Genomic DNA, 12,307 nt, shown 5'->3' with positions numbered 1-12,307 from the left:
GATGACATAGCCATCTCCAACTGCAAGAACCACCACTCTCCCCTTCTTTCTTTCAGTAAGAAAGACCTGGAAAACTACTGCAGAGGAGAGCCCAGAGCCTACTGAACATCCACAGACAAGCTGCAGCACTTGCAGCAGGAGAGCAAACCACCAAACCGTTACTTATTGTGAAAACCAACTATGACTTGGAAACCTGACACAGCAGGTGAGGACAGTGTGGGCTTGGGAAGGCAGTGCTGGGACAATCCCTAAAATGACAGGCTGATAACAACCCAGTTCCCAGGAAAAGGACAGTTGTTAACTTTTGCAGGCACAGAGATTCACTTAAGGGGTTATCCAAGCATCAAGACACACTGTTCCTTTTAGCTTTCCAAAATTCACTGAAAGCACGAGCAATTACCGTCAAACCAAAGAAACCTGTGTACACATCCACGTACAGCGTGTGGAGACACACGGGCCGAGCTTCTCTGCAAAGGGCTCTTAGGGAGGCTCTGAGAAAGCTCCAACCTCCTCTGAAACGAAAGCTGGTTAAAGTCTAGAAATCAAAACCATGGAGAACAGGAGGGCGTTCACGGCAGAGCGTCCCAAGCATCCAAACTCGGGTGCCTGGAGCTGGGTTTATCGATAAGCACCTGGAGGGAGGAAGCAGAGTGTGGCGAGGTCTGGCAGCGCGATGGTTGATGCCGGCGCGCGTTAAGGCACGTTGGGAGAAAGGCTTCGCCTGCGGGGCCCGGCTTGGTTGCAAAAAACCTCGAAAGGAAAGAAGCCACGAAACGCCCTGGGCAGGACGGCGAGAGTCAGCTGAGCAGCGTCATAAAAGCAAATAAAACGTGAAGGCATTTACACAGGGGATGGTTTACAGCAACAGTAAACGTTGTGCCATTAGCTATTCAATGGTCCATCCTCACCTGCTGTTTGTCACCTCTGCCTCAAAAAAAAAAAAAAAACAAACCAAACCAAAACAACCCACAAGAAGCAGCAAGCAAAAGCAGTGGTTGAAATAGGAAAGGTCAGAGAAATGACAATGTGAATGGTTACAAATAAATCAGAAAGGTTTTCCTGATGAGTGAGGAGTCAGGTCTGGTGAGGAGGTATGAGGATGTGTCAGAGAGAGGTGTCATGATCTTGCTGGTTGTTTTTATTCATCTTTTCTCGCAAGACAGGGAAAATCTCACAAGCTGAAAGGCAGCTCCTCAAAAAGGGGCCAATGGACGGCGCTCACTCAATAAAAACAACTGGTGGAATTCCCTTTTCTGGGAGAGCGAGGGAGAGGCTTATCACAGAGAGAGAGACCAACACCTTGGCATGAGAAAAAACATCTCAAGTCACTAACTTTCTGGTATAAATTGCTCAGAAATTGATACTGATGGGGTGGAGGCTGAAATGACTGCCTGTGTTAAGTGAGCTCTAAGGCTGTTTGCATCCTGCATGAGAAGTACCCAATATCGGCCACTGAATTAATCCTGGTAACTGAGTTAATTGCTCTTCCTGCCGTGACAATTCCCACATTTCAGAAACACCCACAGCACAGACCGTCCGACACGTCGAGCTGCCAGACCAGGGCTTGTGCCATAGGCGTGTTTGAGGGGAAAAAATACTGCATTGGTTTGTTGGTTTTCCCCAGGCTTCATGCTCTGCTTATATACATAAAAGACAATAAACATTCAGGACATTTCCAATGGTTATGAAGGTACCGTACCTGTGATGGTGGTAGGGATGGTGGTGGTAGTGGTGGTGGTTGTTGTGGGAGGAGGGATAGTTGTGGGGGGATCTGGATAAAATATAAAAAGGAAAATAATAAAAAAGCAAATTAAGAAAAAAAACAAGCAGAACACAACAGTGGTCAATCGTGATCAGAGGAAAAACAAGGACGCTAAGAAGCAGTGCAGGGGTTGGGGGCCTTTCCTTGGCTCGGCAGCTGTAGGGACAGTGGGGTCAGATTCTCCACCGCTGCGCTCGGGAGCGGCACCCAAGCCGGCTGGAGAACCTGGCCCCAACCTCTCCCCCTTCTGCCTTCTACAATGCTAAAAAAAATAAATAAAACCCAGCATAAATTAGTCAATGACAGAGAGAAATGGAATGGGAGAGGCATAAGGAAAATAAACTGCACGCTTTCCACAACAAAAAGAACAGTCTGCACATACAAGGAGAGACACGGTGGTGCTTTGGTGGTTGTCTACGGATACATTTGCAAATCCAGGTGGGAGGGTTGTGTGAGGGGCCCCGCTGTGCTTCACAGCCTAAACATTAACAGCACATGAACAGATCTCACTGTCTTCCCAGGGCCGTGAACCCCACTGCTCTTCCTCTACGAACACACGGCAGCAGGATGTTAAAAACTACTTCAAAGATGGGAACGAATACAGAGAAATGACAACATCATCACTGAATATCAATGTCCAGGTATGAGGAATTCCACCAAGCTCTTTTAATTAAAAAAAAAGTCAATATTTTTCTGACAATATCAGTTGCACACTCTTGTTTTTGCTACTAGGGCATCGTTAATGAGATGTTTCTCTCTGTGACCATTTCTCAGACGGATCAGACCTGTTGAGATTCAAACCCTGCTGCTCTTCATGGTATTGATGTTACATACAGGGGAACATCCTCATCAAAACTATCGGGCAGGAGAAGGTAGATATGAGAAGATGTAAAAGAAAAAATATGTATCAATGCCCAGATGATCAAACTGAATGTGCTAAGTAGTCAGAAAGACTTTGAACTACGGATTCATTCGGCAATAATAGAGCACGAAACCTTTCATGAGTTTTTGATTTTAGATTTCCTCCGTAGCACGTCAACTATTCCTCACTAATACATCTGCTACTCTTTCATCTCCAAGTGAGCTCTCTCAGATCCTCTAATTAAGATATCTGAACTTTAATTATACGCTACTTCTTTATTATATTCCATCCAGCTTCCCAAAAGTTAGGGAACGTCACCTCAGAGCTCGCTGTGTTATGTCCTTCCCTACATCCCAAGGATCCCAGTCCCTGCGCTTATGGCAGGGTGCTTCTCACTTGCTCCTGACTCATACAGCTCCCTGGGAGTGGTGGGGACCCTCACAGCTGCGGCTCAGTGGGACTGAGGGAAGAGCCCCTGGACACACACCCACTGGCACAGGACAGGCAGGCTCTTCCTCCATAAAAGCAAAATAACAAGCTGGTGTGCTAACGGTGCTGAAAGTTTCTAAGAAATGTATCTGCCCAAAGGGAGGAAAAGCACGAATTTTAGAAATAAACACATTTTCAGCATGTGTGATGTGATTAGACATCCCCACCCCACGTGGACAGCTGGAAAGGCGTTGGGCACAGCTCAGCAGTGGCTGCTGGAAGCTGCTTGCATTTTAAACCACTGACCTGCAGAGGAGTCCCTCTGGAATGGGACTACCTGAACCCTGACCCTCCTGGAGCTGTGCCAGACTGCTCTGTGACACCCTGGGCGTGCTGTGCCTGTAACCCCGCAGTTCCCACACTGATGTGACTTGGGGAGCTCTGCATGGACAGGCAGCCAGAGCTGGTCCTGGTGAGGCTCACCCTCCCACGGACACTCACACAGCTGCATGGACACAGAGCCCAGTGCTTCTGCGGAATTTGCTGTTGGTGGTGGGGAAAGGAGCCGAGGGTTGGAGGCATAAGCGCTCCATCACTGAGCGGGGTGAGACCAGCACGCTGAACTTCCCCTCAGCAGCAGCTCGAGCTGGGCTCTGTGCCAGGAGGCACAGCTGATGACCACAGCCCAACCACTGCCTCCCCCACTTTGGACTTTGTCCTGTTAACTTAAGGGTTAAAAGGATTCCTTATGCTGTCCAGAGTGCCAGATCCTAGCAGGATGCTCTCAAACATGCAGGAACTGCAGGTGATGGAGAGCTAAACCCTTCTCTGCCCATGAGCAACCCTCTCCTATGTGGCCAACACGTCTGCCAGATGCCTGAGCTACAGCCCATAGGTCTCCATCCCCTGGGAACCTGCATCTCCTTCAAAGTAATGCTGTCTTGGGTCTCCTCCTGTGGATTTTATCCCAAGAGGGAGCAGCCCTGAGGAAGTCCTGTGCTGTGTATTCTTGCCCCATCCAAACTGCAGAGTAACTAACACATACCTGAGTTACCACGAGCTCTAAACCCCAGGTCAGTAACCTGGGGAGGTTCATCCAGCCCTCCCCTGGCCTAGAATGATTATGTGAAACTACATAAAGGGGGAAACCACCTGCCCCACAGCTGCTTTATGGCAGCAGCGTTCATCTCGTGGGGGACTGCTTGTGTCCTATTCTAATTGCTTTCCTCTCCACAACATTGCTTGTTTCTTTAAACACTGATGTAAACAAGGGATTTTTTTATATATCATAAGCATGCAAATTATCAATCATAAATGCCTATCTGACTTAATTTTGTAAACTGGAGTCTTGAGAGTGAGAGGCACTAGGAAAACTACCCATATGAGGGGGCACATGAGTTTTATATCAGCTGAAAGCTTTTGCTTTGGTATTATTTCAAGTCTTTGGGCAAGTTTCTACGACTGGGCTTAAAACTGTTCCTGTGGAGGTGGCATCTGGAGAGGTGTGGGAGGTTCTCTACTGTTTGACTGGATCAAGCAACTACTAGACAGCCTGGACTGCAGAGCTTCAGGCGGCTGCTACACAGAACAAACTTCAAGTTACTGTCCCACCTCAGTGGAACTGTAGCATTTTTCAGGTTGGAAAAGATCTTTAAGATCATGAAGTCCAACACCCACCACGAGCTCAGCCCAGCCACACACAACCACTCTTAACAGAGAAAGTTTAAATATGCAGCCTAAGGGAACAGCTCATCCTTAAAGTGGGGAATGGCTCTGCAAGTGCCTCCTGAATCTCCATTCCATGCGGTGCCTCGTGGCAGGAGCACGAGGTTTACAGCAATGCCAAAGTAGCGCAGAGGAACCGAAGAATTAAAGCAGGTACTTAATAGCACTTTAAAAGATGCTGAGGCATGTTTTAGTGGCTGCCCAGCTGCACAGACAGGCTTAAGGCACCTCATTCTTCCGGTTTATTTACTGGTTTGTAATTGTCTGGGAATGCTGGCTGATTCCTCAGTAATTTAAATTGCTAATGGAAGTCTCAGAGCCCTCTGGACCATCGCTCAAGCCACTGGAGGCGTTACCAAAAGGACAAGGAATTATTAGGGAAGTCCTATAACTGCACAGCCCTTGCCATGCCCCTGCTCTGGCTTTTCCTTGGGTTTCCCCTGACAGCACAGGTGTGCCACGGCCAGCCCCGAGGGCGGCTCCGCAGGAGGGGCTCCCCGGAGCCGGGACAGGCGAGGCGCACACCGAGACCCCGCAGCACCCACGGCGGTTCCCCGGCCCCTGCCCCGGCCCAGCACAGCGTCGAGGCGTCAGGAGATGCCTGCAAACCTGGCATTAAGCAAATGTTAAGTTCTGTCACAGCTTTCCGAGCAGGGCATGTTGCAATTACGTGTAAACGAGTCTAGAAGAACGGTGGTTTTTCTCACGTACCGTATACAAACAGCATGTAATCCGCATGTGATTTCCCCACCGCGTTGGAAGCCTCACAGCGGTATGTACCATTATCTGTTTTGTTTAGGTTACTAATGAGAAGGTTTGAACCAGACACTACAACGTGTTGAGGCATCTCATCATCTACTCTTAACCACCTCATGTCCGTAGGCCTACAGAGGAGGGAGAAAAAGAAACAGTCACATTACTATTTTCCTATGGTCAAGATGGCATCTTCAATAGTTCATCCACAGACAGAAAGCCCAAACCAAGAAAAACTGTAAAGAAACAACACATACTTTTTTGCACTACTCAAGCCCAGATGCTGTCGGGCTTCCTCAATTTAAATTTATTTTAACCCAACAGGAAACTGTATCCAGACCTTAAATTTTCTGAAAACACTAATGCAAGCAGGAAGAAAGTTCATTAGTGGTTAATCATCCGCTTACTCAGCAAACCTGAAAGCTCTGAGGCTACGGACTGTGTGCATCCACGGGGTGCTCTGAGGGCAGAGCTGGACAGCAGAACAAGTACCATTTTGTCACATTTGAACCCTTCCACAAGCGCTGTGATGGACCTGGTAATGCCAGTGGGGGAGTTCCAGCCCTCCTCCCCCTCCCCAAACCCCCTGGCAGCCCCTTCCTGCACCCCCTGGCAGATGGAACCCATGTGAGCAGTGGGTCTGCACTGTGTAGGGAATGAAATAAGCCTCATTTGTTAGAGCTGGTAAAGAACACGAGTGCTGAGGGGCTTGGGGGGGTCTTTTTAGTTTGTGGGGTTTTTTTTGAAGTTGTTATTATTATGTCTTTAAGCAGCAGTAAGGGGACAGATCAGCTCTTCCCCAGAAAGAAAAATCCAGCATCCTTCAGGCCACTCAACAGTGAGGTCCTTAAAGGGGAGTTTCCTGCAGCACAGCATCTCTCAGCCCGCCTGGCTCCAAGGGTGCCAAGTGGGACCTCGTGCTGCCAAAGGTATCCTACAGCTTGGGCTTTTCCCAGGGTCCAAAGGGTAGGTGACTTCCATGACACAGAAGCTCTTGAAGCTTCAATGTCCCAGCCATGCTACTGGATGGATCCAGCACTGAGCAAACCTGTCTCAGCATCATCTGACTCTGGTTCTGGACACAGGCCCTGCCCTTCAACCCTGAGACTGGCTCAGTTGGTTAGAGCATGGTGCTAAAAACGCCAGGGTTGTGCGTTTGATCCCTGTACAGGCCATTCACTTAGGAGCTGGGTTCCATGATCCTTGTGGGTTCCTTCCAACTCAGAATATTCTGTAATTCTAATTTCCTCTTTGCTGCTGCACCACTGGCACATGAGCCACGGTGTGGGCAGCAGAAGCTCCTGAGAGAGCCCAAATGCAGTTTAACCTCAATATGGGTGGGAAGGGTTTGGATGCTCCTGGCTATGAATTTCAAAAGGCTCTTTGCACTGAGGGAGTCCCCAGCTTTCCCAGCTCATGATGCAGCAGTCCCTGCTCAGAGCTGTTTCCCTAGATGCCCCACAAGTGACCATTTCAGCACCCTCCCCCTTTTGTCATAGTCTTGGGGGGTTGTGTCTAATCTAATAAAATACCTGGACTAATGCCAAATAGAAATTTCACCTCTCTGGTCTTTTTTTCCCCGAGTTTCCCTACCCCAACATTTATGTTGCCAAATTTTGCAAGGAAACTATTTTATTTAACTGGAGAAACCTCCCCCTTCCTCTGAAACCTCTGTAAAAGATTTCATTGCATCTCTTTGTCTTAAAAACATAGAGCTAAACCCAGCCCATTATTTTACTGTGTATTTTCTTAGCTTTGGGAGACCCAGGTGAAGTGACCTAGAGAAGCCAATTCCCAGCACATCACCAGCATCACGTAACGTGCCGTGGCAGGCTGCCGGGGACGTGTGTCTGTCCTATTTAATATGGGAATGTCCTACTCATAGCCTGGAATAAAAAAAATGTAGAGAAGCCTGTTCATTAGATTCCCAGTTGATAGCAAATGGGAGGCACTGCAGGTACCCACGGGAGCAGGAATGCAAAGGGGTTTGGCAGGCTCTGAGCAGGGAATAGCTATTAAATGGAATTCAGCAGGGACGTGCCGGTCTCGGATGGCCAGGGAAGGAACTGGCCTTGTGCCAAACAGAAGAAACTGGGAAGTGGGAATCAAGAAAATACTGTGGGAAGGGAGAGAGGCTACCAGGGAGGATGAGGGCAGCCTGAGCCTCCTCGGTGCTGGGCGCTCACCCTGCCTGTGTGGCCGAGCTGGATGGGGTCCAGCTCCCTACGCCCGCCGTGATGCCCCAGCTCTGGGCACGCTACCAAGGAGGCACTGACAGATCCCAGGGATGTTTGCAGAAATCTTATGGACATGATGAAAATAAAGAAGGATAGTAAATAATTGAAAGCCATAAATCCAAGTAGAAGAGAAGGTATTTAAAAAAAAATAAAGCCGACAAAACTTAAATTAGAACAGCAATGAAAGTGTGGGAGAAAATCTACCCTCCCTTGCCAGAATTTTTCTGATGCATGAATTTCTTCAACTGCCTAAGAAAGCCTCAAGGGCTTGGCAAGAAGAGGAGAGAGAATAAAACTTGAGTTCCATAAAAACCACACAGGGCATCAAAAGGGATGGAAACCATGACAGTCAGTACAAGCAGAAGGACGAACAGCCTTACCTGAGGATCCATCCCACTTCCCCAAGGGCTCAGTGCTGTGGTGACCTCCATGGGCCTCATCAGCAGCCCCTGACCTCGCTTTTGCAGATTAATTGAACCCAAGATTAATTGCAGATTAATGCCACCCAAGCCATTCCCTGGGGGAAGAGGTGTCCAGTTGGGAGCCTTCCCTTCTGCACCTGAGGGCTGCTGCACGGTGGCTGGGAAGAGCTCTCCTAGGAGCTCTTCCAGTGGGAATCCCTTGGCCATTAGGTACACAGGAATAAATGCATATAAATATAAACCCAGATGTCTTTAGTGCACAGCAGATGCTCGGGTACAGGAAGCATCTCTCCTTCACTCTGGGACATTGTCTTCGCAGCAGAGAATGGCAACAGCGGCCACGCGATGTCCCGTCATCGCCGGCCACCCTGCGCCGTCCCGGGAAGGGTCCAACTTACTGTGGCTTTCCAAAGGCTGTGCATGTCAGCTCCAGCGGCTCCCCTTCTCTCGTCAGGCCTTGCAAGGGGTAATTCTGAGAAACCCGCACTTGAGGCTTATCTGCAGGACACAAAACATCGCTCTGTGAGCCCTCGGTCACACCGGGGCCGCCGCCGCTCCCCCTCGCCCACTCCGTGCTGGCAGTAGAAGGTGAAGCTGGCGGTGCCTCGGATCCCACCACGGCGCTTCCCAGGAAAGACATTTTGTTGCACACTTTATCTGTGAACTCGCTCAAGCTAAAAGGAACTCGTCTGCCTTCACGCTGAGGTGAAGCCGGAGAGACCCGCGGTGCCCGGAATTGACAGGTTTTGTGGTGCATCAGCGATTCCGGCACCACAGCGCCCGGAGTCCACGAGTGTTAATATGCTGGGCTGGACAAGAGATGCTTGTTAGAGACACAAACAGAGCCACGGCCACCGCTGCCTTTGTGTAAACAACAGGATGTTGTATTTTGTCCAGATGGAGCTCCTCTAAATCCTACAATAAACAGAGAATTAAAGCATGGATAGTTAGGGAGCCAACTCAAAAACACTTTAGTAAGACCCTGCAGGAAAAAGGAGCCAAACTGCAAACCTAGAGTCCACAATTAAAATATTCATTACCTCCCACGACTGAAACAGAGATTAAAAACGCAATCTGAGCTGTAGCTAAAATGTTATCAGCACAGGAAATCAATTCAAGGCTACAAGTGCCATTAAGCCATAGATATTTTTCAGGAATTTACTCAACTGTAAGGAACAAAGGAAGGCAAAAAATCAGTATGCATAAAGGTTGAAACCATTTAAATGTTTCTATTTCCTTTGAGAGTAACTGCTACCCAAAATATTGGCTGGCTGCATTTTATTAACTGTGTTTAACTCATTAACATGCCTCCTATGGAATAATAGAGATTAGGAAAAAAACCCTGCGTGTCAGGATTTAACCAATTTAAACTCTCATAATTTTCAGTAATGGAATAAGCTACACGAGTAAATCCTCTCCCGAGATGACTCTACCACAACATTTCATCAACTAATCCCCGTTACAGATGCTCCTCTCAGCTCTGGAACTGGGCTGTCCCTGCAGGCTGGGGGCAGTGGCAGCGATGCTTCGGGGTGTCCCCAGCCCAGAGGCCAAGTCCCAATCCCACTGGAAACGGGGCAGTTGTGGTGTGCTGGAATGGCAGGGATGTGGCAGCAGCCCTGCACGAGGAGCACGGCAGGACGAGTTCACCCCAGCGTTACGCAGCGAGTAAATCACCTGCCGCATCCCCAGCGCTGCGCTCAGGCTCAACCACTCCCGTCCACAACGCCCACCCCCCGCCATCTGCTCCCCCTTTATGATGTGCTTTGTGGCAGCACCACAAGCCCATGACAGGAACATGGATGCTGTTATATTCATGCTGTGGAAGGAACAGGATATCTTCCAGTTTACCCAGCACACAGGGAATGCAGCTGAGGAAGCTCCACGCTTGCCTTTGCTGTTTGTCTCTCCTGCTGCTCCCGTCCCCTTTCCATTAGCAAAGTTTTAGTATTTCTAATGAGTTGTTTACCACTGACAATTACTTATGGAAATCAGGAGGAATACACTGTACTCCTTGCTGTATGAAGAAGGAACTGCCAACTCTGTGAGCTCCCACCAAGCCAGGTGAGCCCTTCCACTGTCACTTTCCAGCCCCACAGGCTTCATTAAACCAGAAGTGGCAGCGATGTGGACCCGTCCCATTTGGATCTGTGCAACAGAAATCTGAGTCCATCAGCACATGTGCCCACACTGGTGAAGCCAAGAGCTTCCCAACAGAATTATCACAGCAAACATCTCTCCCAAGCAGGGACTTGCCAGCACACCAGGAATTACAGTGGGCACTTAGGAAAGCGTTTCCCAAGCCTGCAGGATTCAGAGGGATGGTTGGGCACTTGGGAGCACCAGCTGGCATTAGGCTCACTGCATCCAAAAAAAAAAAATTTCACCCATGAGTCTGGAGGACTGGTGGTGTCTTTTTTCCTTTGCTTAAGGATGTGCCTTTCAACAATCTTAAATTCTACTTCCACTGCTCACACCCTGCCTCACACGAAGTGAGTGTATTTCCCTCAGATTATGGACTCTGAGTGAAGCTTTGTGAAATGCCGAGTGCTGTGGGACCTCGAGCCTGGCTCCTGAGCTGGACTGTGACATTTAGCAGCACACACGGGCAGAGCCCCGATGGTTCCAACGCCTGGACCAGCTGTTTGCCACTGCTCTGTTAAAAGGGCCCCGTTCCAGCGGCAACATCTGTGGCTGCACAAGGTGGGGTGATGACTATCTCGGGTTGTGACACAGGACACAAGGCAAGAAGTGACAGTTTTTACCACCAAGTACATTCCAGCAGCCCAAAATCTTCAACCCGGAACTTCATCACATCACACCACTGGATTACTACATAAAAATAAACACTTGCATCTATGCACCCAAGCCCCTATTTGCTCCATGGCAGCAAATTAGACCCAACAACTCACAGCTATTTCCTACTACGCCTCTTTCTAGTGGCTTAAAAAAACCAGCCTCGTAATTTAATAAGGCACCTTTATTAAGCTAAATTCATTCAAAAGCTCAGAGTGATATACAAGGTTAAACACCAGTCATCTAAAGGTTACGCTGTAGCAGCAACCAATTTGAAAAACTTATTACAAAGCCATTCTGCATTTGATGAGATTTCTTGCACAACAGGAGAGGCGTGCGCCTGAGCACTGGGGACCACTGGGGAATGCAACACCCCCCCCGGAGGGACCATGCACCCCCAAATCCTCCATCTCCCCTCAGGATGCCACTGCCCACCCCAGGCTGCACCCACTGACTTTCACAGCTTTCAAGTTCTGTGGCTGGGAATTTACCAAACCACTCCAGTTATTCTGCATGTGTCCCAGTTCTTCCATTTTTAGCTGCTCACCCCGTTTTTGCGCCATCAGCAAAGATTATTAACAGCGACTTTTTAAGAACTTCAAATGCTTCAACTGAACAGCATCAGGCCAAGCACCCAGGCCCCTGAGTTCCCTCTAAAAATACCAGCACTGCTGATTACTCCCTAATGACTATCCTTTGAGATCTGCCAGTTAGTGATTTCTTAATCCATTTAAACATGCACTTCATCGATAATGCTTAGATGTCATTAATCAGCTGAGATAAAACGTTACACCATGTTCGGGCCCTTACAAAAGCCTAAGCCTATTATTTCCACCCGTTTCCTTTCATCAGGTCACCCCATGATCTTGTAGGTAGGTGAGCTCACCGCCCCAAAGCCTGGCACCAGGAGGATTTGGCAAAGCTGGCTCCTCATATGCCTGGGGTACTGCGATGCTCCGGCTGGCACAGCCACAGGACTCTCGCTGACCATCCCCAGCAACAAGCCACCCAACCCTCCCTGGACAACGTGCTCCCTGCTGAGCTGGAAGACAGCCAAGAAAAGGCTTCTTCCCAAGTGCTGCTTTGGGAAACCAGCACACAGTGTCCTCAGCAGTGCCAGACCCTGGCCAACAGAGAAACCTGCAACAAGGACTCTGTCAGGGATTCAGAGGAACAGGCTCTGGCCTGCACTGAGAGATGAGGTGCCAGGTCCAACTTTAAAATCTGTTTTCTGATCCATGTATGAGTTGCTGACGCGCCTCTTGGCAAACCCGATGCCAGATGGCATCCCTGGGAGCACGATCCACGGGCCAAGCCTTAT

General features: G+C 49.0%; 1 protein-coding gene across 10 annotated transcripts in view; it reads right to left on the bottom strand.

Moving 5' to 3' along the window:
* Positions 1–12,307, bottom strand: part of CADM1 (cell adhesion molecule 1) — a 103,610-nt gene that overhangs the window by 23,039 nt on the left and 68,264 nt on the right. For 6 of the 10 annotated variants that reach the window (XM_050323247.1, XM_050323242.1, XM_050323246.1 and 3 more), the window contains 3 exons: positions 8,589–8,688; positions 5,490–5,662; positions 1,700–1,771 (listed from right to left, as the gene is read on the bottom strand). In XM_050323247.1, the coding sequence (XP_050179204.1) occupies positions 1,700–1,771; positions 5,490–5,662; positions 8,589–8,688 (345 nt within the window). The remainder of the gene's footprint in view (positions 1–1,699; positions 1,772–5,489; positions 5,663–8,588; positions 8,689–12,307) is intronic. The other 4 variants (XM_050323245.1, XM_050323250.1, XM_050323252.1 and 1 more) reach the window with 1 other exon arrangement.

The sequence above is a fragment of the Myiozetetes cayanensis genome, unplaced genomic scaffold, assembly GCF_022539395.1.
Source record: "Myiozetetes cayanensis isolate MyiCay16 unplaced genomic scaffold, myiCay2020 scf29, whole genome shotgun sequence".
NCBI lineage: Eukaryota > Metazoa > Chordata > Aves > Passeriformes > Tyrannidae > Myiozetetes > Myiozetetes cayanensis.
This window is presented reverse-complemented; position numbering and strand designations above follow the sequence as displayed.